This window comes from Callionymus lyra, chromosome 4 (assembly GCF_982586985.1).
Source record: "Callionymus lyra chromosome 4, fCalLyr1.hap1.1, whole genome shotgun sequence".
Classification (NCBI taxonomy): domain Eukaryota; kingdom Metazoa; phylum Chordata; class Actinopteri; order Syngnathiformes; family Callionymidae; genus Callionymus; species Callionymus lyra.
In genome coordinates, this window is record NC_141821.1 from 32,111,071 (window position 1) to 32,137,761 (window position 26,691).

Genomic DNA, 26,691 nt, shown 5'->3' on the forward strand with positions numbered 1-26,691 from the left:
GAACCATCAACTACATTAACAGCAATTACTTTAATACATCCATCACTTTCAGTGAGTAAATATTTATATATTTTTTATTCGTTAACAACAGTCTATGAAATAAAGTAAAACAATCCCGTTGCCAAGCTGTTGTTTTTTTGTTTTGCTCTACTTAGAGAGTGCCATCTAGCGGCACGAAAAAAAAGTACGTTTGAGGAAAACGTTAAAAGATGCGTCTATAAAAAAATCCAGCAAACAAAAAATATTTTAAAAAAATAAAATAACCTAGAACAAATACATAATTTTAATTTTCTAAAGAAAAACATATTTGTCAAATTTATAATTATGTTTCTGAAATGAGATTCACATTTGTGGTTCAAATCCACAAATGCTTCACAGTTTAACAAGTAGCCTACAGTTTAACATGCACAGTTAGAGCAAGTAACGATGTTATGAGCATTGACAAGCGAGGACACAACACCATCGATAGATAGTTGCATGGATGGATGGATGGACACTTTATTGATCCTCCGGAGGAGAAATTATTTTGTCTAGCTGCAATTAAACATCTATCCAAAGAAATAAATACAATAAATACAAACATATACAAAAACATTTATAAATAATTCAAAAATTGCCCAAAAAAAGGAAAAAGCATGTTAAGCATGAAGTAGAGGAACAAAGGACATCTTAAAGCGTTCAGTTCTGCAGTGCATGGAGAGGAGCCTTTGGCTGCAGTTACTCTTCTGAGCCGCCATAGTAACATGCAGAGGGTGTCGAGGGTTTCTCCGGATGCTCTTCATAAGTGCCTTCATCATTTTCTCCAGCACATTTCCTGATCAGCCAGTTACTGTCTCTCCAGGTCATGCCTCCGCCCCAACACACAACCAAAAAGAACAGGGCACTAGCTACAACAGACTGATACATGACAAGAAAGATTTGACTGTCAACATCACGCAGTGTCAACATTTTTTTTTTATGTTTTGAAAATGAAAAAAGTTTTGCTTGATGAAGATCAAAATAAAAGTTATTAATACTATATTTACATTCCTGGATACAAGTCTGGATATCAAAACCATTAGCTATTTGTAGATCCCACTTATTAACAATGAAGTGATGGTTGACCCAAGATTCAAACTTCACTCATTTTCTACTCACCCTCATGTCGACCAAGTGTTGGGATTATTTTCTGAGTAATCTGTTCCTTTTTAGAGTCATAGTTAAAACTGTACGTCCATGTAGCGACTGAGTGCCGAGGGAATAGAAGAATTGTTTCAGAAAATGACAAAATAAGTCCATATTTTACCCTTGTTTACCCTTCATTTAAAGAATGACAAGCAATATAAACAGGACGTACTAAAGTATTAAAGATCACGGGTGCTTCCAGTGTAGACAGTAGACTGTATGCACTCTGGAAGGGCCTCATCCACTCTGCTGTGATTGGTCAGACATCAAGATTTGTCACTGCGTGTCATAAATCCCAGAGGTCTCCACCTCCAAGGGACTCGTTGTGTAAACAGGCAGGGTGTGATTACAGCTGTAGGATAGTGAAGCCATTATTACGCAGCCCTCGTAACCTCTCATTCGCCGATATTTCAGATAGGGGGCGACATTTATAAAGTAATAACTTCAAAATACAAATGCTACTGGCTCACATCCACCGACAAGCCACGCACTTGTCGCAGCATTCGTCCCGGGGGAGAGAGGGGGGCGCCGTGGGCGGATAGATGGATGGATGACCCCGCAACCCCCCGCCCCACCGGCCCCAGCTGTCAGCTCTCTTCCTGACTTGCCCACCCTGCCCCCGGCACCATGGCGTCCAGCGAGGAGGACGGCACGGTGGAGGAGAAGGAAAACAACAACAAGAAGAGAACGAAAAGCGCCATCGCCACCGCATGGCTGACCTTCTACAACATCGCCATGACGGCCGGGTAGGTGTCGTCCGCTCGAACCAGAACCGCCTGTAAAGTTCGCCGCTCCCTGAAACACTGTTGCTGTTTTTAGGACCGTGTCACTCGAAAGTGCCACTTCAGCTCGCTCGATATAGCAGCGGCGCGTCACACTGACCGAACCGTAGACACCGCAGACACAACTCACAGCAGCAGCTCGTCCTGCTTTTCTGTAAATGAATGGAGTTTAGAGAATCCAAGTGTGGCTCCAAAGCGTGTCCTAATAGGGCCGGGGGTGCGGGGTCGAGGCCGTTGTGCGGGCGACACTTGTGGGGATAAGTATAGCCATGGAGCCTTCACACCCGGAACTTCTCGATGAGCACATTCAATAACAATATTTGGACAACAAAACCCTTGTGGAGTCAGTGATCTCTGAAGATCTAAAACCTCTAAAGGACCCAAGTAAACATTTATTTATTTGTCTGCTGTTTCCCTAAGTATACGCGAAGGTAAATATATCAGGTATATTTAAGCATATGTGTACTAAGATATATGTACTTGTAGTGTACTAGAGGTATAGTCATTTTAGATACTTTTCAGACTAAATTTGTACATTTAAAGTTTACATAATTATATTTTCAAGTAAAATGATCTGTATTTGTGTATTAGATATACACTCTGAGTCTATAGTTTTGTTTGCAGAAGTATACTGTTGAAGGTATACTCAAAATACACTATTCTCTACACTACTAATGTAGGTTCATAATCCTAGTGTGTACCTTAGTAAAGTGTACTACATTTACCTGACTCACAAAGTATGCAAATAAGCAACCCTGCTTCTCTAGCATTACCCATCATTTGAACTGTTTACTTCTGCATCACCGCAATAACACGGTTGCCATAAGGAAAAAGAAATACATATACATAAGTGTAATACTTTGAAGTATAGTATGTCAAAAGTAAAACTTGCAGTGTTCTACCTCAATTTTAGTATAAAACAGGTAAACTCATAGTACATTTGAATATACTTTTATTTGCTAAGGGGTGTCAAAAGTAGACTTCCAGTATACAACTTAAATTTGAGTATAAAGTATCATACTTATAGTATACTTTAATATACTTAAATTGTCTTAGTGTTCCATTATACTAATTTAATGTTCTTTATATAATAAAATAATATAATGAGTAAACTCCTAGTACATTTGAATATACTACTATTTACTTAGAATACTGCTTTAATTTTGGTATAAAACAAGTGTACTGATAGCACACTTGAGTTTACTTCTATTTGCTATTGGTTTCTTTAAGAACGACAGCCCGGCCTCCATTCTTCCTGATCTAATTTCTTGGACCTCGACACATGGATGAAGACTTGTCTGTACCTTTTAAACATTAACATTAAGTTCATCCCTTTGGGAGTTGACCAGACTCATGTTCACGACAAAGCACTCGCAGCAATGATCTCTATGGATGTGAACTGGATCCATGCACTGATGAAGTTCTTATGTCTGCCTCAGGTGGCTGGTTCTGGCAATGGCGATGATGCGTTTCTACATCCAAAAAGGAACACACAAGGGTCTGTACAGAAGTATAGCCAGGACCCTCAAGTTCTTTCAGACTTTTGCTTTAGTTGAGGTGAGACTATTTTTGCTTATTACGTGAAGTTGTTTTTGTTCCCCAAACTCTGGTTTCCTCCCTCAGTGCAGGGTCACATATGAACTAGAGTTGAAAGGGTCTGTGTGTCACCCAGCTGTAGCCATGAGTATATGAGTAGAAAATAAGTAACTGCAGTTAGTTTTTCTGAATTAACTCATCACGGTAAACAACACAATATCATATGAAAGAGAGAAACTGACGAAAAGAGGATGAAGCTCCACTGACATTTTCTCTTTCTTATTTTACAGGTGGGACACTGCGCTATAGGTGGGTTGTCACTCATGGTCATGATTCTTTAGCTTTAGTAATAAATACACATAAACCTTAACTAACCCTGTTATACAAACCAGGACCAGTTAATTTGTCCTCTAGAATTAAAAACCAAGCTTCACTGCAATTTCAGCAAATCTCTAAATATGTTTTCTCATCGGTCCATGTTCAATACACAAATCCTTGTGTACGTGGACCCTTAAACAACCACTTGAACCTGAAGAGGTTTAAGTTTATTTTGATAATAGTACTTTACTCAGTAAAAGAAATGAACATAGGAAAATCTAAATGATTTAAATGACCTGTTTAAAGTATTGATGATTAACAAAATGCCAAAACAAAAAATATATATATAATATAATCTTATTTGATAAGAATGAGTGACATTTTAAGATATACAATACATTATTATCTTATATATTGAAACAATATTAATGGATATCATCTTTTTTAAACAGAGAAAACTCTCGACTGGATTTGTCCAAGAATAATAATGGACTTGGGGGGGAAAAAAAATGACAAAACATGGTTATTTAGATTATCTCTCACATGTACTGAACAAAGCAGCTAGTCCTGGTAACCGTATGTTTGTTGTTGCTACTATCATATCAGTGATCTGGATTATGATCAAAACCATGGAAGTCTGTCTTAGGATCCTATAAGAGTTTTTCAAAGTGACACAACGGGTCATTCAGGCGACAGTGAGGCATGTTGAGATGAAGAATCTATGACAAGTTTACAATCATGATCATGCTTTAATAAGAGGTTTAAATTATTTACTAGCTCAACTCTTTGACAGGAATCGTGAGGACGTCTGTGATTGTTACTGGGGTTCAAGTGTGCTCAAGGATTTTCATGGTTTGGTTCGTCACCAGCAGCATCAGACAGGTGAGTGAGCTGCTCAACTCTGGACTCCAGAGCTGAAGAGTTAGCAGTTGTTCTACCGTGAGTTACAGATTTGTGCTGAACACCCAAATGATCCTGATCACATGATTGTTCTGTCCAAAACTAAAACAGCAACAGAGTGTTGAGACGATTACATTTCCACTACGGACATGAAGAGCATGAATGACAGACGACTGTATTTGGGTCAAAAGAATCTTTAAGTCAAATGTAGTTTTACTAGTTTGGATCTGTTAGGCGAGAGCTTCCGCTGACACACCACATGGATTATTCAATCATTTTTAGACTGTTGCTTAAAAGAATGGACCACAGATTTAATGCTCAGAAAGAAGTGTTAAGTGGACTTTATATTTCCAATAGATATGAAGATGCATGGAACTTAAATCAACTCAAAACAAAGAACTAAAAGAATGTACTTCCCCTGATGTCAGGTGTAGCTCGATTCAAACAGGATGTTTTCTTCTTGTCTTTCTCCTGCTGTCACAAGTGCATGTGTTGTTAACACTTGTTTTATGTAAATATGATTTAGTTTCAACTAAAGACACAACTTCCTCCATAAACATAATTTTGTATAAAAGACAAGTGAGTATGAATATTGATTTTACATGTCGAGTTTTACGAGCAGAATAACAATTCTTGTTCTTCAGAATAACAGATTTGTTTTGGAGCAAATTACTGGAATTAATAAACTTAATTTCAGTCCATTATTCGTTACTCAACTCTATTAAATATTTCTGTTACAGAGTCTTTAAAAAACTTTTAATAGTGTTTCTGGTTCTCCATAGTGGAATAGTGGAATTGAAACATTGTGAATTCTTTCTTACACACTCGCCATTTTACATGTTTCTCAGTGGGGAAGTCTTCTGATAAACTCATTTTGGGTCCGTTTATTGTTTTATCTTCTTATAACTTCAAAACTTGAAGTAAATAGTGAAGTAGTTTGATGGTCACATGACACTGGGTGTATAATAGCTCAAAACTAAATCAAATCCAGTATGTAGTGTTCTGGATTACCATCTGAACCCACAAGTATTTTGAAGGGTGCATCCATTTTCTTAAAGAAAGCTGTAGCACTTTAATTTACTCCCAATATCACCATCTTTTATCAAACTACGCTTTTTGCTATGGAGGATATTTTCAATGCTTCAAAAGCTATTGTTATCTTCTTGAAATGAACACAGGAAAATAATGTTTGGGTAAATAAGGTGTACATAAGGGTGTACATGTGTGGTCTTGTGGTCAATATTTCTTGTGTATTTACCAATCCTATGACCCGACTCTAGATCCAGAGTGAGGAAAGCGTAATCCTATTCCTGGTGGTGTGGACGGTGACAGAGATTACCAGATATTCCTACTACACATTCAAACTGCTCCACCACCTGCCGTACTTCATCAAATGGGCCAGGTGGAGACGTGTCTTGGTTATGTGGTGTAGCATGACTTTACGGCTCCAACTGCCGGAGATCGCAGTGTGTCCGCTTGATGACTGGATTACACTGATGAGCATGTGTTTAATAATGGTCATCAAGAACTGCTGTTCAAACCGTCCGTCACTAACACGCCAGATTACTCTGAGGTTTAAGATGATGTGTGAAAGTTTTTGCTAACAACGGTCAAAGTAAATAAACAACTGTATTATGACATCTTATAGGTCACACAAGATCTTACTTGCCGAGGTTAAACGTGAAAGTAAACGAGCTGTTTGTCATTTGTAATGTGATGTCATGCACACTACAGTGGGAAAGGTGCCTGTGACGCTGCAGTCCAGCGTAACTGGAGCCGTCAGCTGGACCCCCACTCACACTCCTGGCACCTTACAGCCTTGGAAGACTGAATGCCACGGAACCACTGGTCTTATGTGAGCGGACCTCCGTCTGCTTCAGGTTGATTCAGAACCTCTGAGCTCCCAGCCCCCACTCTTCGACATCTTGAAGTGTGGAGGGGACTCTAGGCCCCCGGAGGAGGTCTCATGTTCAGCTGCTCCTCTTTTTAAGAGCATCTGTTTTGGTCATGGAATGTTTCACCAGCGTTTCTCTCACATCCACTCCTCTACGTGTCTTTGTAATGCTGAGTCACAGCTGGGTGAGAGTGTGGTCCCACGTGAGGGGGTTTGATCTCGTCTTTTTATCTTCAGTCAGGCAGGCATCACGAGTCACATGCACAAATACGATAATCTACACCTCAAAAATGAAGCGATACATTTGAAATTATTCATTAAGATGCGTTTTAATGCATGTAAACTAACTAACAATCTCATCAGCACAATGGGAGTTAATTCTTGTGATGCTACTTTTAATGTTGTAGTCCTACTCATTTGATGATTAATACATGTATCTTTAGTTTAACATTGTTCGATGTTTGCTGATGGATTTTTGCATAACAGTTGTCTTTGAGTGTGCTCCGATTCTTTTCTTGGACTTTAATTCAACATCTTTCTCTGACACAGATACAACTTCTTCATCGTCTTGTATCCTCTGGGCGTGGTCGGGGAGCTGCTAACCATTTATGCTGCTCTGCCGTTCGTACGTAGAACTGGAATGTACTCCATGAGGCTCCCCAACAAGTACAACGTGTCCTTCGACTACTACTACTGTCTCATCATCATTATGCTGTCCTACATCCCACGTAAGATACGTCTTCAAAGCACCAACATTTTAGATTTTATTCTCCATTCAGTACATATTTTGCGCGCATAAAATATCTGAACGATAAATCTGATAAAAATTAAAATGTTTCTTTGGCTGAAAAATAGATGTTATCTTTATTTCTGCATCTTCCTTTGCAGCATTGAAAATACAGATTTAGTTGTTCATCATCTTAATTCGTATGTTACGCGTTTCCTTCAAAATATTGTCCAAGGATTTTTTAAATACACCAATAACTATATTAAAGCTGCGATCTCCAGTGTGGGTCAGATTTTAATACAGAGAATAACAACAAGCAGTGACCATGATGATGCTTAAATGATTTAAAACATGTTTCCATTTTCTCTGTTTTTCATTAAACTTTACCAAAATGATATTCCTGTAATGACAACAAAGTACAGTTAAGTATTTTTACATCATACATCATACATACATTACGTCTGTCCTTTGATCTGATATGTAATATTTTGGGGTTCAAATGTTTCCGTATTCTACCAGAATTTACATTTTCTTAGACCATTTACATTTTTTTCAGTTGGTACAGTTTATGTCAAAATCTGTGTTTAGTTTCATTTTCCTCAGTATTACAATATCACCTTGTCAATGTACCTAAAACTACCACTAGATGTCACTGCCGTCAAGTTAAGGATGTACATGCGCCTGGTGTAACCCACAGGTGTGTTCAAGAGGAATTTTCTTCTCAGGTATGACATCATTCTTGCTCCTCATCTTAACCAGTGTCTTGTTGTTTCCAGTGTTTCCTCAGCTCTTCTTCCACATGCTGCGGCAGAGAAGACGAGTTCTCCACGGAGAAGTCATCGTCGAGAAAGATGATTAGACCCACTGATCCCTTACGCCACCTCACCCAGTCACCCGCTTCCATCTCCCCCTCTTCATCTGAACTGTGTTCTACTCCCCGGGGACAACTTGTTTACAACCCCAGTGGAAGTTAAGACCTCCATCACATGGAACTAGGATCAACACCACCACGACGGAGAGTCAGAGGCTGAAATTAAGATGTTTAATTCTCACCAGGCTTCACGTCAGTATAACTTATTGTAATGATGGTTTTAAAAAGTGCTGTTTCTGGTTAATTTGTTATTGGAACTTCCGACTTCAGGCACACATTTGCTAGAATGACCCACATATTGATGCTTAAAGACGGAACAAAACATCAATTGTCTCCTTGAATGTGTAATTTCAATGAAAGAATGAACCTCCAAGGATGTATTTCGATCCTCAAATACACAGTGTGTGTGTACTGGTGCAGAGATATGAGTTTGAATCCGTGTCAAATAAATTCAGACATGTTATTCCGTCTTTCACAACTGTGCGTAGCAGCGCCCCCTATAGACTAAACCAAAGCTAGCAGCTCGTATGGATCATGTCGGTGATGCTGAAGAATCAGAGGTTAGCGGATTCTTACTTTTTTATCTGCACCTGAGAAGGCAAGAGTTAGACTGTTTTAGGTTTCAAGTTACACACACTGAATCATAAAGACACGATTTAGGGGTCACAACACAAAAAAGAAGGTTGAGGATGTACAATCACATTTGAAGGTCCAGTCAAGTCTACATTGACTCTGATGTTTTTAAAGTGAGGACATTGTTTACTAAAAGAATCTAAACCTGTGACCTCATCGAGTCAGAAGACATATTTGGAAGAAAGAAAAGATTGTGCATAAATGAGAAACAGAAACAGACATGATGAGACATGTACTTTATATATACAGTTTATATATATAAGAAAAATAAAAATATTAATTCTGCTTTCTTTCAAAAACAAAACATTAGATTATTTTAACTTTCAGGACATAATGTGTAAAAAAGAAAATTGAAACTCTCTTAGCCTAAAAAGCAATTACTGAACACAATTTAATGTCTTTAGAAATGTAAAAAAAAAACATTGTATGGCAACTGAAAACAAAAGGAAGGTTTTGGGGGGAAGTGAAGCACATAATGATGAAGTCTAAAGTTTTTTTCTAGTCCTATTAAAACATTTTCAGATGGTTGTGCCTGTTGAAAACAAGCATAACCATGTCGTACCTCAACTATCAACGTGCTGCTCCGACTTCTGTTCTTAAGTTATTGATCTCTTAAGCAGCTCAGCCCCACCATCCTCTCCCATGCTTCTTTTTTTCATGTTGCTTTTAATGTTTACTGTTTCTGCATCAGTAACTGTTTGTTCATTGACACAAAAAACCCGTAAATTCCTCCCAGACCCCCTTGTTGAACTATGGTGCTATTGTGCGATCATATGTGATCTTTGTGTTGAGCGGGTGGCAGTGAATCCTTGAGTAGGGCAGACGAATGTGAATGGTAGAAAGGTCATGTTGACTGATGAATTAAATCCAACATTTGCAAGTTGCAGGAAAAGAATAAAGGCCACATTTGAATCAAAGACAGAGTTGCGAACATTTGTTTAAAATCAGTTACTATCTAGAAAGTTGAAAGATATTTTAGTAAATCCTTCGTGTAACACTTCCTCTTCTTTATCTTCCATCATGTTGTTTTTTGACCGCAAGACTTGGACTTATTGCGACGCCTCTTGTTACAGTTGACATAGTTTATCTTAGTTCGGTCACATCAAATAAACTGATAATTATGATGACAAAACAGTAGAAGTAAAAAGGTAAAGACTTACTTTTCCCAAAAAACTTTCTACAAATGCCAGACACTGGATCATAGCTCAAACTCAACTCACGAACATGTTCTGGGCCAGGGTTGGTCAAACTCACTTTCCCAATGCACCACATTACAGCAAACAAGTAACAAGGAGCTCCCTGAGGGTCTGGTCATGTGACTCGGCGAGGCTGCTGGCGTTTTGCAGCTGACCGGTCATCAAGGTGAGTTGAGAGCCCGCCTCCTCCAGACTGTCATTGTTGGCCTTGGCCAGAATCGAGGCGTTACTGGCCAAAACCTGCAGGTTTTCCACTTTATTCCGAAGCCAAGCGACGTCCGAGTGTGTCTGCCGGGTCGCCTGGCTTTGATAGTCACTTCGAATCTGTTGTATCGTAACACTGGTGTCGTCCACCGACCGGTGCAGGGCTGCGATGAGGCCGCGCTGCTGGGCCTGCGTCAAGTTCAGGCTGCTGATACTGAGCAGAGCCTGGTTCTGGAGTTTCACCTGCTGCTGGAGCTCCCGCTGCAGCCTCGCCGTATCATCCTGTAGACCTCCGATCGCACCTCCATGGGAGTGCAAGGTGCCGTTTATGTGTTGCTGTACAGCAGCCCCTGGATGCTTCCGTGGCTGCTCTGGATGTCTGAGCCAATGTTCTGCAGCTGACTCAGCTGAAGTTGATCGCTGTGGATACGATCCTCCACCTCAGACAGCTGCTTCTGAAGGACCCAGATGTTGTTCTTGAACGCCTGGATCTCTGTCGTGGTGTTCTCTGACTTCTCTCCAGTCTGATCATCTGAAGAAACAAAATCTGTTCAAGCATGACAAATATTGAATTCATTCCAATTTTCGACCTCAACCTACCCAGCTTCTTCAAGTCAGTTTCCACTTCTACTATCTTTCCTCCATAGTTTGCGATCCCTTCAGACACACTGTCGACCCGCTGCACAACTGCAACATACAACAGGTAGAAAAGGATTGAGAGTCTTTCCCTCAATAACAAATAAGAGTAGCCTGCAGCCACAGACGTGGTATATACCAGGGATCAGAGAGGAAACCACTGCAAGTCTGTCAGTTATGTCTGCATGTCTTGTGGACATGTAATAATAGTGGACCCAGGTTAATGTAATCTGTTTGGATCAGGTGAGACTCAGCAGAGGAAGAGAACAAATACTTTGCTTTTTTTAAGTTTAACGCATGATAGGAAGCACGGATGGAACTTTTCACAAGTATGAAGGTTACTGTAAACTCTAGATCTTTTTGTTGTACCGTTGGGATAAACAGTGAAGACAAAAATGTTTTCTGACCTTTATTTAAACTCTTGTATTTCTTAGACAAATAATACATACATTTGTGTTATTATTCTTCATTTGTGACGTTATTTAGTAAACAAAAAGAACCCCACTTAATGGTGGATTATGATGCTGCACATGTATCCTTTATCTAGATAAGGTATCCCCAACCTTGTTTGTACCATTGGTCGCCGATCACGCCCAAAACATAACAGAACGTAACATCCACTCTGTTGTGTTTATCATGCTCTTCCGCGTGCTCTCTGGTCGCTATGGTAACGTGTAAACGTACCTTCAAAATAAGATGATACTGGTAAAATACCGATGCGCCATGAAACGAGTATAAAGTGCATGTTTTACTCACCATAACGCCGCGAAAATATCACGTGACCCAGATGCGAGAAGAGAATCCGGTAACTTTTCAAAAGAAAACATCGCGATTCGGATAATAAAAAAATCCGAGATAATGCAAATGTTTTTTCCTTTCTCCGCGGGCCGGTACCTACTGACCCACGGACCGGTACCGTATCGTTAGGGACCCCTGATTTTAAGTATAACACTGACGTTTACGTACTTATTTTTTCTTTTGGCAACCGTGCTATTGTGGTGATGCAGAATTATGAACCTACATTAGTAGTGTGGAGAATAGTGTATTTTGAGTATACCTTCAACAGTATACTTCTGCAAACAAAACTATAGAATCGGAGTGTATATCTAATACACAAATACAGATGATTTTACTTGAAAATATAATTATGTAAACTTTAAATGTACATATTTAGTCTGAAAAGTATCTAAAATGACTATACCTCTAGTACACTACAAGTACATATATCTTAGTACACATATGCTTAAATATACCTGATATATTTACCTTCGCGTATACTTAGGGAAACAGCAGACAAATAAATAAATGTTTACTTGGGTCCTTTAGAGGTTTTAGATCTTCAGAGATCACTGACTCCACAAGGGTTTTGTTGTCCAAATATTGTTATTGAATGTGCTCATCGAGAAGTTCCTGGTGTGAAGGCTCCATGGCTATACTTATCCCCACAAGTGTCGCCCGCACAACGGCCTCGACCCCGCACACCCGGCCCTATTAGGACACGCTTTGGAGCCACACTTAGATTCTCTAAACTCCATTCATTTACAGAAAACCAGGATGACCTGCTGCTGTGAGTTGTGTCTGCGGTGTCTACAGTTCGGTCAGTGTGACGCGCCGCTGCTATATCGAGCGAGCTGAAGTGGCACTGCTGCAGTGCGTGGCTTGTCGGTGGATCTGAGCCAGTCGCATTTGTAACGATCTTACATTTTTGCAAATCAAATAAGAGAAACTTTGCAAGCCCAAAACAAAGATTGCCATTTGTTATTTGGCTTATTACAATGATCCTCTTCCTCTCCAAGATGCAGTAAGTCTCTCATCATGTTTTGAAGTTATTACTTTATAAAGGTCGCCCCCTATCTGAAATATAGGCGAATGAGAGGTCACAAGGGCGGAGTAATAATGGCTTCACTCCTCCTAGAGCCAGCTGTAATTACACCCTGCTTTGTTTACACAACAAGTCCCTTGGAGGTGGAGACCTCTGGGATTGATGACACGCAGTGACAAATCTTGATGTCTGACCAATCACAGCAGAGTGGATGAGGCCCTTCCAGAGTGCATACAGTCTACTGTCTACACTGGAAGCACCCGCGATATTTAATACTTTAGTACTTCCTGTTTATATCGCTTGTCATTCTTTAAATGAAGGGTAAAATATGGACTTATTTTGTCTTTTTCTGAAACAATTCTTCTATTCCCTCAGCACTCAGTCGCTACATGGACGTACAGTTTTAACTATGACTCTAAAAAGGAGCAGATTACTCAGAAAATAATCCCAACACTTGGTCGACATGAGGGTGAGTAGAAAATGAGTGAAGTTTGAATCTTGGGTCAACCATCACTTCATTGTTAATAAGTGGGATCTACAAATAGCTAATGGTTTTGATATCCAGACTTGTATCCAGGAATGTAAATATAGTATTAATAACTTTTATTTTGATCTTCATCAAGCGAAAAGTTTTTCATTTTCAAACATAAAACAAAAATTTGACACTGCGTGATGTTGACAGTCAAATCTTTCTTGTCATGTATCAGTCTGTTGTAGCTAGTGCCCTGTTCTTTTTGGTTGTGTGTTGGGGCGGAGGCATGACCTGGAGAGACAGTAACTGGCTGATCAGGAAATGTGCTGGAGAAAATGATGAAGGCACTTATGAAGAGCATCCGGAGAAACCCTCGACACCCTCTGCATGTTACTATGGCGGCTCAGAAGAGTAACTGCAGCCAAAGGCTCCTCTCCATGCACTGCAGAACTGAACGCTTTAAGATGTCCTTTGTTCCTCTACTTCATGCTTAACATGCTTTTTCCTTTTTTTGGGCAATTTTTGAATTATTTATAAATGTTTTTGTATATGTTTGTATTTATTGTATTTATTTCTTTGGATAGATGTTTAATTGCAGCTAGACAAAATAATTTCTCCTCCGGAGGATCAATAAAGTGTCCATCCATCCATCCATGCAACTATCTATCGATGGTGTTGTGTCCTCGCTTGTCAATGCTCATAACATCGTTACTTGCTCTGACTGTGCATGTTAAACTGAAGGCTACTTAAACTTTGAACCACAAATGTGAATCTCATATCAGAAATATAATTATCAATTTTACAAATATGTTTTTGTTTAGAAAATGAAAATTATGTATTTGTTCCAGGTTCTTTTTTTATATATATATATTTTTTGTTTGCTGGATTTTTTTTATAGACGATTTTTTTAACGTTTTCCTCAAACGTAGTTTTTTTTCGTGCCGCTAGATGGAACTCTCTAAGTAGAGCAAGACAAAAAACAACAGTTTGGCAACGGGATTGTTTTACTTTATTTCATAGACTGTTGTTAAAGAATAAAATATATATATATTTACTTACTGAAAGTGATGGATGTATTAAAGTAATTGCTGTTAATGTAGTTAATGGTTCATAAAATATATTGGTAAATTATCTGTAAACAATGAATAACCTTATTCAAACTATTTCATTCTTTTTTCAAGGTTTCTGTTTTTTCTCATCTTTTTGTCACTGCAGTCCATGCTCAGTCTACATAACATCATTTTCTTTGCACCTTCGGTTTGAGTGGCGTTCTTCTGGCAAAGATTTGATGTGTCAACAATACATTGTTTCTTACTGAGCTCGCAGTCACACCTCTTTCTCACTTTGATTTTCCCTCTGCTGGCATGTGTCTCACGTCCCTTGAGGTGCAACTTGCCTGTTGTTTGTTTTATTTGATAAGGTTATAGCAGACCTTTGAAAAAGCAACATTGTTATTGCAGACCCCTCTGTTATTACAACCAGAAACAGGATATAAGTAGCAAATAAAAAATGAGCACAAAGTGATGACTTGTGAGGACCTTTTTTTTTTCTCACTAACCCAAGTGCTAAGGGACCTCTGATAAGCAGCTGCATCTCTTTTCCTGTCTGAGCTTGGCTTGTCAATTCAACTGTCCACCAGGCACTTTTTCACTTCCTTGCTGGCTGCAGTTTAGCTTTCATTTGCTGTTTCATCTGGTATTTCCTAAAGACCAACCTGACCTTTCTGCTCGGCTTATCTGGGGTCTTTTACATAAGAGTCCTATGACTGCTAGAAGGACCAGGTTTGTCTTTGTTCTGTGCTGACACGGATATTTCAGAACATGACATTTATCGACACAAATGTTTATTTACTGGTTTTGGATTAACCATTTTAAGAGTTTTACATCAACTAAAAAGCTTTATGAATTATGATGTAGATCTATATTTGGGTATAATGCATCTTCACCATACCTATATCGATTCATCTGTATGGTTAATGGATTAAATAAACAAGGCACCTCATAATTAAAAGTGTTTTTATGAACACCTGGTAAACATGCATAGATATCAAAAGAAAATGTGGGTCATCCCGAGCGATCACCTTGCATTAGGAAGCAGGATTTCCTCTTTCTTGTACCATATATTTTCTTAAGACCCCTCAGACCCTCAGATGGGTGATGAAGCTTGAACGAGTAATTGGCTCATGGCCAAGAAGTTGCAGGTTCAATCCCAGCTCTGGATATGATTGTGTACCTCAGAAAGACACTTAACATCATTTGCTCTGGTAAGTCATCTGGTGCGCTGCAGCCTACTCCCACCTGTGTGTGATCGTGTGAGTGACAGTTAAAGACGCTTTTAGTGCTGACAAGAAGTGAAAGGAATAAATAAGTAAAATCCATTTACCATTTACTTTTGGAAACCGTATTATATTTTCATCAAAAAAAATCTTTAACTTTACCCTTGTTAAAATGTAATTTTAACAAATTGATTCTGATTCTCCCTCATCTCCGTATTTGTGACAAAGGTAAGTGGATGCTCCACCAAATTGCCGTCCGGTGACCAATGCCAAGCAGTCATGTGACAGGATATCCATTGGTGCTATTAAGGAAGGAAAACAGCATGTCAGTTGGTTCACACCAACCTCACATCTCTCATGACTTGACGTGGAGCATCAGGAGCAATGTTTCTGTGTTCTCTGCCGGTGTTGCTCTGTCTCCTGCATGCTTTCTGCATCACCGCAGATATAGGTATGTATTTCTACACCTGGTCACAAGAGAAGGACCTGCTGCTGATTTGTTCTGTTCCGCTCCAGACAGCGGCTCCTTCCTGATCTTCAACGAGAACCACAACAAATGCGTGAGGGTAGAAAGTGCCACCTCGATGACGGTGGCCCCCTGTGACCCTAATTCCAAATCCCAGCAGTTTCGTTGGGCTTCGGAGTCTCGTCTCCTCAGCCTGTCACTGAACCTCTGTTTGGGAGCCACCGAGATAAAGGACTGGGTTAAAGTTCTGCTCTTTGAATGTGATGAGAACAGTCAACTGCAGCACTGGGATTGCAAGAACGACACACTCTTTGGCCTCAAGGACCAGGAACTGTACTTCAACTGGGGAAACAAAAATGAGAGGAACATTATGGTTTATAAAGGTTCTGGGCTATGGAGTCGTTGGAGGGCATATGGTACCAAAGTTGACATTTGCACCAAAGGGTATCAAGGTAGGTTTTTCTTAATTCACTCTCACAGAACAGCGTACTTTGGCTTTATTCAGAACCATACCACAACTATAGGGAACCTATTGGACTCAATATAATGTCACTGTTGACTGATATGCAGGACCAGCTTTTGTATTGTCATGACACTTGACATGTGATGGGATAAGTGCCGTTGCAGCAAGACTAGTAAACGTTAAAATAAAGGGCTGGATATCAAAGTCTTGATTTCATGATGAGCTAACTTACTCACTTGACATTTCAGAATTTAAAGCTAGCACTTTGAACATGATATATATATAATATCGTAACACACCTGGAAGAACAGAACATCTGGCTCCTAATGTGAAAAACTTAAAATGTAATTGATTGCTTTCGTTGAGGTGCTTGAACCTTTTTGGTAAAAGCAAATAACATAATTCAAGCCTTTCTAAAAGAAAATGTATATAAAAGTACTCAGCCCTGAGTACTGAGCACTAGAATCTAAATGTAATGAAAGTGTAACATAAAAACACACATTACAATCAGAATGTTAGTAGAGGAATACAAAAGAAGAATATTGAACTTGTGTTTATTTGAGTTTCAACATTTCTTTCAACAATACTTGTTCAAGAAAAGTTCAGACAGAATTTAATAATATAATGCAGTTGCACAGGAAAACATATTTTATTAATATAAGGAGAGAGTTTATCGGGAATATTAAAAAAACACATTTGTATACATACATTTACTGTGTAAAGTAATTTACATATTATAATGAATCAAATGTGTAATATAATAATAATAAATTAAATAATAATATAACAATCCGTACTTTCAATTGCTTCTTGAATTCATTCATCGTTCTTCTCTGGTCTTTCAGAGAAAAACATCTCACATTAAAAAAATAAACTGCGAACATGACTAAAATGATCTCTAATAACTTCCTAATGATTGAGTTAAGATCCTGTTTTCATTCATAAACAAATGGTTTTACTAAGTGATTGATATTTTAATTGTATTTTGATCATTTAATAAATAGTTGATTTTTGCTTTTGGTGTCCAAATGTGGCTCCACATGAGAGAGATCCTCATCTTGACATGTTTGTACTCCAGCTACATCTTGTGTATGCATTTGTGTCTTAGTTCAGTTTTACATTTTGTCTTTCAACACAACGTATAAAACTGCGTAGAAAAGGTTTCATGAAATGTCCAGTGATTGCTATGAGAAGCAAACTATTATATGATAATGATGTTGCTCTTGTGTCTACCTGGTGTCTCGTCCCAGAAACCTTCACCATTGGAGGCAATTCTTTTGGCTCACCGTGCCAGTTCCCATTCAAGTTCAACGACAAGTGGTACTCTGAGTGCACGATCGAAGGACGCTCAGACGGACAGCTTTGGTGTTCAACAGAAGCAGATTATAATAAATCCAATAAATGGGGCTTCTGTCCGACCAAAGGTAAGTTACAAATAAGTCCCGCACCTTTGCTTTCTTGTTTTCTTCAAGTCATTTTGTTGTACTTGTTTTTTTGGCTTGATATATTTGTTATGGTAAGAATGATAGTTACTTGTAAAATAAAGCGTTTCCATCCAGTTAACAGGCTTTTATTGTCTCCCTTTTCCACCGTATTTTCTTAAACATATTCACCAATAATCAATCGAGTAATTTAAAAACTTTTTTTTCCTCATCTCTTTTGCATTACATACATTGATGCTATAGGGGATGGAAATTGTAGATTACTATTTTACACAAAAAAACAATCTTAAAGTTCCTCCATATCAATCCCAAATACACTGATGACTCGCCTTAATATACTGCTGCGCTCATTGGTAATGCTCTTTTACAATGCAGGGACCAAAGACTGGACCACTGACCCGGTCACAGGCGTTCAGTATCAGAGGAACCTGCAGTCAGCATTGAGCTGGCATCAAGCAAGGAAGAGCTGCCAGCAGCAGGACGCTGACCTCCTCAGCATCGTGGAGCTGCACGAGCAGTCTTTCATTGCAGGTGCTTCTGAAAGAGAGCATTTATTTGTGTTGCTTCAATTTTTCTCTCTATACTTTAACCGCTCTTGGTCTCTGTGAATAATTTTCCTCAATCAGCCTTGACGCCACAAGACGATGCACCACTGATGTTATGTGTAGTGACTTTAATTGTTTGATTCATTTATTATTTATTCGTTTTTTCGCTCTTGTCAAGGTTGCTGTGATATTCCTGCCTTCGTGCATTGAATTTTATTTTAATTATAACTTTGACATTTAAACAGGATTGGTTGACAACTTGGGATCAACTTTGTGGATCGGGCTCAACAGCTTAAGTTCTGGGGGTGGATGGGAGTGGAGCAATGGACATCCGTTCAGATATTTGAACTGGGCTCCAGGTCTGTATATTTAAAATATCGACACATAAACAAAAGAAAAAGTATTTTCAATTAATTTGCCCAACAGGTAGCCCTTCGTCTGACCTTTTAAGTGACTGTGCTACACTAAACTCTGCGAAAGCATCAAAATGGGAAAGCAAAGAATGCTCAAAGAAGCTTGGTTATATCTGCCGCAAGGAAAATCCTATTAAACAGTTGCCTGTCACAAGTAAGAGAACATCCACCATGTCCTTGTGGCTTTTTATAAATCCAATATCACCTGTCCACAGCCAAGGACCAGCCAAGCTTTTGTCCAAATCTCTGGGTTCCGTTCGCTGGTCACTGTTACTTCCTGGAAAGATCCAAACACATGTGGAAAGATGCCTTGAACCTCTGTCGCAAGGAAGGAGGAGATCTGGCCAGCATTAACAACATTGAAGAGCAGAGCTTCATCATCTCACGGTCTGGATATTGTAAGTCGCACATTCCAATTCATTGGGCACCAACTCAGGTCTGCTATTGTGGACCAAGGGATTTAGTCGTTAAAAAAAATAACATCATTATTTTATTATTTTAAAATGTCTTTATCAAACTAAAAATAAAAAAACAGACAAAAACTTGGATTGAATCATACATTATTCCAAAAAAAAACTTATATTTCAAAGAAATAGTTAAAATAGGGAAAATAGCTTGTAAAGTTCTCCAAGATACAGTTTTAAACATCTAAATAGAAGTTATGACGTTATCTATGAGCATCTTTGGCAAAGAGCAACTCTTTATTTTTAAATTATTAACTGACGCAAAAGTATCTGTGTCTGCCTGTGAACATCAGTACCGACAGATCAGCTGTGGATCGGGATGAACGATCAAAGGATTCAGCTGTTATTTGAATGGTCGGATCGGTCTCCAGTCACTTTCGCACAATGGGACACTGATGAGCCCTCTCATGCTGACAATCTTCAAGAGGACTGTGTTCTCCTCCAAGGACAGGTGACACGGATGATGACAACACGATGACACCAACCGTAACCGTGGTACTTGTCTGCTCCACAGGACGGCGGCTGGGCGGACCACAGGTGTGACAAGTCATTCGGTTATATCTGCAAGAAGAAGGCTTCCAAAAAAGCAGCTGATGGCGCTCAGAAGCCGAGCAACACCGGATGCAAACCCGTGAGTGCTGGCATCTCACTGGGAATTGATCAAATCACAAACGTTTCCATCATGACATCTGCAGGGTGCCATGAGGTTCCGATCGCACTGTTACAGCATTGGAACTGAAATGAATACTTTTGATGGAGCTCAAAGGGAATGCTCAAGTTTTGGGGCAAACTTGGTTGATATCAATGACAGGTGCGTATGTTTTGAGTTTTACTCTCAGGATGATGATTAGACAGAATTTGAACAAATCTTTATGCAGGTACGAAAACGCCTTCTTGATCAGTCTGGTGGGGACGAGGCCAGAGAAATATTTCTGGACTGGATTTTCCAACACAGATGATCCACGCATTTTTCGGTGGTTTACCCGAAGGAAAGTGACATTTACGCATTTCAACGTTGGGCTGCCAGGTACAACACACCCTTCGTACTAAACAAAACTAATGCGATGTTGTCAGAGTCACCAAACCTATAACAGCAATAGACAGAGAGTGACAGGTCGGGGACTGATGTGTGAGTGTCAATAAGGTGTATGGTTAAGATCAGGGGCATCAAACTGGTCCAGAAAAGGGTTGAGATGGTGCAGAATATTGTTGCAACCAGTCAAGCACACATGAGTTAACGAATCAGGTGTGAGCTTAAACCAGCAGCACCTAACAATCAGCTGATTACAGTCTTCAGACGTCTGATTGGTTCATCTATACCTGCTTGACTGGTTGGATCCAAAACTTGCACCATCTCGGCCCTTTGAGGACGGGTTTATGACTTGGCAGGTGAGAGTGAGAGGCTAGTTAGGGTAAGACGTAGGGATCACTAACATGTTTCAATCTTTTTATAAACATGTATTTCCATCTTATTTTTTATAAAAGACAGAAGACAAGGGTGTGTTGCATTTACTACTGGAATCCATGCTGGACTGTGGGACATCATCACCTGCAACAGTTTTCAGAACTTCATCTGCAAACGTCTATCGGGCGACATCACGACAACAGCGATGCCTCCCACTACGCCCACCCTGTACTGTTATTCAGGCTGGAGGCCTGTTAGTAAAAGAAGCCTCTGCTACAAAGTAAGACGTGCCTTTCGTTATTCCACTAAAGTCCCAGTAAATACAATATATCATTTTAAAGATCTACAGAAAAGCAAAGAGTAACAAGAAGACCTGGTCTGAAGCACAAAGCTTTTGCCGGGCTGTAGGTGGGGAACTTGCGAGTATCCAACGCCACCAGGACATAAGTGAGCCGTATGTGGAAAAAGAAAATAGTGAGCTGGATTGAACTGTGACAGTACATTGACTCCATTTTTACAATAATAGGTTTCGTTCTGATGACCAATTGTGGATCGGCCTCAGGATGAAAGGGCCCAATGAAGGCTTCACATGGTCTGATGGATCGTCTGTAAGAGAAAAAGATTCTTTAAGACATCATGTTTTTTTTGTGTACTAATGTTGTCAATACTATGATGCAGTTCAGCTACAACAACTGGAATTATGGAGAACCAAATAACCACAATGAAGATGAACATTGTGTGGAGCTCGCAACTTATCATGGAAGGTGGAACGATCGTTTCTGCGACACTCCCAATGACTGGATCTGCCAGATACGGAAAGGTAACTTGTTATGAAAATATATGTGTTGCCTTTAGTTTGTGATCGTGGCATCCAGAAATAATGTGAGGACAGTTGTAGCAGGAAGAGTTTGTTCATTAGCATTGGCTCATGTTTCCAAGTTCATTTGTTCTGTGTTTCCTTTTCAGGTCACACTCCAAAACCTGAGCCGGTTCATAGTCAGAAAGGTGAGAAGGTTGATAGTTATAGCCTGATACCCTCTAGAGGTTTTTTGGTAAAAGAATTTGCCCTCTAAAATGGAATTGAAACCAAAGTCTCTTTTTAATATAAATTTGATTGTTTTTATGATGTACTGCAATCCATTATTTTTTTCATTTATACGAAAACTGGGAATTATAGCTTTAGAAAGCGTGTGTGTTTTAAACATATCTGTCGATTTTCTTACAGTATACAACAGAACCGCAGACGGATGGGTTATTTACAACGACACCCAGTACTACATCAATTTTGAAAAAATGGCCATGGAGGACGCAAGAGCCTTCTGCAAAAGCAAATTTAGTGACCTCGCTGTCATTGAAAGTAACAGTGAAAGGAAGTTCATTTGGCGACAGGTAATGTCATCTGTTTATTTCATAAAATTTGTATATTCCTTGCACTATTTTAAAAATATTTAAGAGTTTCTCTGCACGTTTAGAAATCTGGACCGAGATAAGCTTAGTAATTGAAGCATTTTTTCAAGTTTTGATGAAGAAAAATATTTGGAGAATCCCAGGTTAATCCAATAAACTTAACCAGTTAAAGTTTACTGATAATTGCACTTGAGTCAAATTATTTTTTAAGAAAAGGCTGTATGTCATATATACTGAAACACTTGTTTTCTGTCAGTAGTTGACCAGAGTTTTGTGTTTAATAGATACACAGTGGAAGCGAAGGTCAGTACTACATAGGAATGATCGTGAACCTTGACAAGTCATTTAGGTACGTGTAACCTCAGCAGAAAGCGTCACATGTTCAGGATTTGTTGTTAAAAAAAGTTTCAAACCATCTAGCTGGCTGGACGGCACGCCAGTAACATACACTGCGTGGGAACGTAACGAGCCTAACTTTGCCAACAACGATGAAAACTGTGTGTCCATTTACAAGAACATGGGTGAGACAATAGCTGTCTGAGAATGGGTTAGAAAAGTATACAGATACATGTCTTTGTTAATCCTTCAGGGTTCTGGAACGATATCAACTGTGGCATGAATCTTCCGTCTGTTTGTAAAAGAAGCAACAATTTCATCAACACAACTATGACACCGACCACTGTCCCGAGAGGAGGGTGTGCTCCAGGGTGGATGGCTTTCCACGGCAAGGTAAGAATCATGCTAGAGAAAACTGTTGGGAACTTTAAATGCTTCAATTAATATTATATTAGCTGCACCATGAATGAGTGTTTGCACTGATGCTGCTAGACCCCACTCACTGGCGCATCTACCATTCATTTAAAAAACAGATAATGTTTACAACTAATCTAATTTTTACAACTAAATATTTTATACCAAATATGTGTATATTCTACAATAAATATACCATTTGTTTTGTGTACAAGGGTTTTAATTAGAATAATTTCCAACTATAAAAGTAAAGATAGATGTATTTTAATGGCTGAGTTGTGTCTAAGTTAACCTGGTAGCTGGGAAACAAAAAAGTCCTCACCACCATTTCCACTCTTCTCTTCACCTCCCTTCATCTCTGTCCATCGCTCTCGTCTCCTTCAGTTGAATACTGCCTCAGTATGATGCACATACAGTATATTCCCTCAATTGTTGTTATAGTGCTATAAATTCACTGTGGGCGAAGACACTAAGGCTACCTGGAAGGGAGCCCGAACTAAATGCATGGATCAAGGAGGAAATCTGGTTTCCATCGTGAATGAGAAGGAGCAAGGTGAGCATTGGGATCCTTTTCATTTTCAAAGGCAAGTTTGAGTTTGGAATTCACCAGACGTTTCTCCTTCGTTTCCTTTTCTCAGCATTCATAACGTCACGGTTGGGGAATGCCGCTGAAGACTTCTGGATTGGCATGAATGACATCAACTGGGACATGCACTTTGTATGGACTGATGGAAAAAGGATTTCCTTCACCAACTGGGCAAAAGGACAACCAAAAAACAATCCAGATGTCTATTTGTTTGAACATGGGGTACTATCAAAGAGTTTTGAATGAAAAACGGATGGATGAATCTTCATATTTATTAGAAACGAGACTATCATACTAGAATCCTGTTGTGAGGGGATGCACTTCCACATAAAATGAGCCTTTTGTAGCAGCTTGTAGACTGCGAAAGTCAAATCTCATCTGTTGTCTTACCTAATGATGAGTGAGAGTCAGCAAGATCTAAATGATGGCTGAATAAATAAATAACTTGTTTACATTTATATTAATAGAAGAAATAACATAGAAGGTATATTTTTCTCACAATAATTGTGTGTCACATATTTTGTAGTAAGAATTTTTTTGTTGGTTGTGTAGAAGTAAAAGTTGCAGCGTTGTATCAAATTAGTGAAGTGATGCAGCAGCATCAGCAGGGTTTACAGGGTTTTATTTAAAAAAAAGTCATTGTAATATCCTGGGTTCACTCATCTCGAAATCAATGTCTTATTCGCTAACTGATCAATGTGAACTAAATCTGTGTTGCAGGATTTCGATTGTGTCAGGATGACCAGCACCGGCTCGAATCAAAAGGGTCTCTGGAAGGTTGAAGAGTGTGACTTGACTTTGAACTACATTTGTAAAAGAAACATTGGTGAGTTCATGGCCAATTATAAAGAATTCAAAACATAGATTGTGAGTTTGTGTATGATGAGCTGGTTTCTGTCTTCCATCATATCACACTTTTGTTGGGCAGTCAGATGGAGAGTTAATCAACAGTTGTAGAATAAGTGAGTTGGAGAAACATCTAACATGATCTTGCAACTATTGTGTAAGATTCACAGATCGCAATCCCGCCCCCGACCGATTTGACAAAATCCTTCTTCAAGTTCGGAAACGCCTCTTACAAACTGGTGGCACAGAAGATGAGATGGGAAGAGGCGAGGCGGCAGTGCCAGGCCGATGACGCGGATCTGGTCAGTGTCCTGAGCCCGGTGGTCCAGTCTTACCTGGCCCTGCAGATCGATAAGTACAACGAGCCAGTGTGGATTGGACTCAACAGCAATGTGGTAAATAACTGACAGTTAATGATCGAAGCAAAGCTACTGCAGAAGAAACAAGTCTCTTGTGTTCGACAGACCGCTGGTCGCTACAAGTGGGTCGATAACTGGATGCTATCGTTCACAAAATGGGGTAGGTCTGAACCCGTAGACAATTATGCCTGTGTGTACATGGACCTGGACAAAACCTGGAAGACAGCGCCCTGCACCAACACCTACTACTCTTTCTGCAAGATCTCAACAGGTTGGAATTTCCCCAAACATCCAGGAATGTGTTACATGGATGATGATATTGAATACTTAGTCTTGGATGATATGTTTCAGTCACGCCTCCTATTGATCCACCACAACTTCCCGGGAAATGTCCTGAGAGCACCAAAGTTGGCTGGATTCCTTTCCGAGGGTTCTGTTACAGCTTTGTAACCTCAGGTCGTCAGAATTGGGCACACGCTTCCCTTGAATGCATGAAAATAGGTACGTTGATGACAGTAGTTTCCACATTCCATCCCGACAGTAAACGTTTTACGCCTTCTTTCGTGCTTCGTCAGGGGCGTCTCTTGTGAGTATCAAAGATCCTGAAGAATCATATTTCATAAAACACAACGTGGAGCAGCTTTATGATGAAGCAAATTCCTTCTGGATAGGGCTGATTAAAACCCACGAAGGTGAGTTCAAATTCCAACTCACTAAAGATCGGAGTTGCTCATTAGCCTTGGTTGTTATTATTAGTATAGTATATTTGCTATGATTAGTATGTATTATTATTATACTCATAGTACTGATATTATTATTATATTTATCATTATTTAATTATTGTTGTTCTACCACTGTCATACGTTATTTTTATTTTTCTGTTTTGGAAAATGAAAAAATCAAAAAAATAGAAAACATGTTTAAAGGATGTACTGTCTGTATAAACATTCTAAATTACTACATACAGCATAATACATGAACATGTTAAAGTTACCTCAAAACTCAAACTGTTCAAATATTTAGTTCATCTTCATGTTTTGCAGTTTTTGTTGAAGTAGACCACTCCTTGTCACGTATAATTAAAAAGCTTTTCTGAATTTTGTATTTTTATTCACATGAAGATTCATGTTTAAATGAGATTCTCTTTTTAGATACCTGGATGTGGATTGATGGCTCCGTGGTTGACTTCACTAACTGGATGCCCAACGCTAAAAGGTCTGATTCTTGTGTCATTATTTCTTCTGAATCTGGACAATGGACCACGCTTAAGTGCCACAAATACATTTCATTCATCTGCAAAACACCCAAAGGTTGGTCCTGAACAGAGTTGGCATGTTGAGCGACTCACCGACCCAGTTGCTGACATGTTTTTCTTCAACAGTTGTTGTTCCAACAGAGAGGCCTGCACTTATCGGTAAGTCGTGAAAGCAGTTAGGTGACGATGAAAGATGCAAATTAACAAATGTTTTCTTCTGCAGCTCATGCGATTGAGGAGATTACCTTACATGGATCGCCTGGAGTCACCGTGACAGTAGTTCTAGTAGTCATAGCCGCTCTTGGACTTGGCATCTTCCTTCTTTTCCGCAAGAAAATTCCCACCCCAAGTTTGGGCGAGTCCACTTTTGTTAACAGACTGTACTTCAACAATCCCATCCGAGCCGCAGTCGACACCAAAGGGCTGGTGCCCAACATCGAGGAGAACGAACAAGCGGGAGACGCTGCAAATCCATTCTGATCTACTGGAAGATATCTAAGGTTCCAGTTAATAATAATACCTTGGATAATTAATAATAATTAATGACGACGAATACTGGTGACATGATTGTGTGATTTATGTACAGGTCTGTATATTTGTCTGTCAATAAAATGATCCAATAAAGCTTTTTACCATGAGATGAATGACCATGAAAATAGCTGGAAGGGTTATATGAAGGAAGACCAATAACAAAATTATAAAGAAAGAAATGTATAAATACATAAAAGTATGAATAAATAAATCTGTGAATAAATTATCAAAATGTCAAAATAACTTCTGATTTTGCTTTTGTCGAAGAAGGAGAATTTCTACAAAGCGTTGAGCTGCAAACGTAGAAATGTATCATGTACTCACACAAT

At 39.2% G+C, this 26,691-nt stretch overlaps 2 protein-coding genes across 2 annotated transcripts; both read left to right on the plus strand.

The window, feature by feature from the left end:
• The first annotated feature begins 1,663 nt into the window (after positions 1 to 1,663).
• Positions 1,664 to 8,655, plus strand: LOC148082604 (very-long-chain (3R)-3-hydroxyacyl-CoA dehydratase 1-like). Its single transcript, XM_087789837.1, has 7 exons — positions 1,664 to 1,910; positions 3,386 to 3,503; positions 3,773 to 3,791; positions 4,594 to 4,682; positions 5,981 to 6,102; positions 7,144 to 7,322; positions 8,098 to 8,655. The coding sequence occupies exons 1-7, from the start codon at positions 1,792 to 1,794 to the stop codon at positions 8,178 to 8,180; spliced, it is 729 nt and encodes a 242-aa protein (XP_087645963.1). The 5' UTR covers positions 1,664 to 1,791; the 3' UTR covers positions 8,181 to 8,655.
• A 7,083-nt stretch (positions 8,656 to 15,738) lies between these two features.
• Positions 15,739 to 26,455, plus strand: LOC148082605 (macrophage mannose receptor 1-like). The gene is made up of 30 exons (XM_087789838.1): positions 15,739 to 15,881; positions 15,947 to 16,348; positions 17,610 to 17,783; positions 18,177 to 18,332; positions 18,592 to 18,705; positions 18,773 to 18,913; positions 18,975 to 19,157; positions 19,517 to 19,674; positions 19,738 to 19,854; positions 19,919 to 20,034; positions 20,102 to 20,250; positions 20,709 to 20,908; positions 20,970 to 21,082; positions 21,155 to 21,236; positions 21,307 to 21,448; positions 21,595 to 21,633; positions 21,854 to 22,017; positions 22,320 to 22,384; positions 22,456 to 22,556; positions 22,625 to 22,764; positions 23,227 to 23,338; positions 23,424 to 23,593; positions 24,092 to 24,197; positions 24,380 to 24,612; positions 24,682 to 24,847; positions 24,928 to 25,077; positions 25,152 to 25,268; positions 25,728 to 25,886; positions 25,958 to 25,990; positions 26,055 to 26,455. Exons 1-30 carry the CDS (start codon positions 15,815 to 15,817, stop codon positions 26,309 to 26,311), a joined length of 4,326 nt encoding a protein of 1,441 aa, XP_087645964.1. The 5' UTR covers positions 15,739 to 15,814; the 3' UTR covers positions 26,312 to 26,455.
• Positions 26,456 to 26,691: the final 236 nt, after the last annotated feature.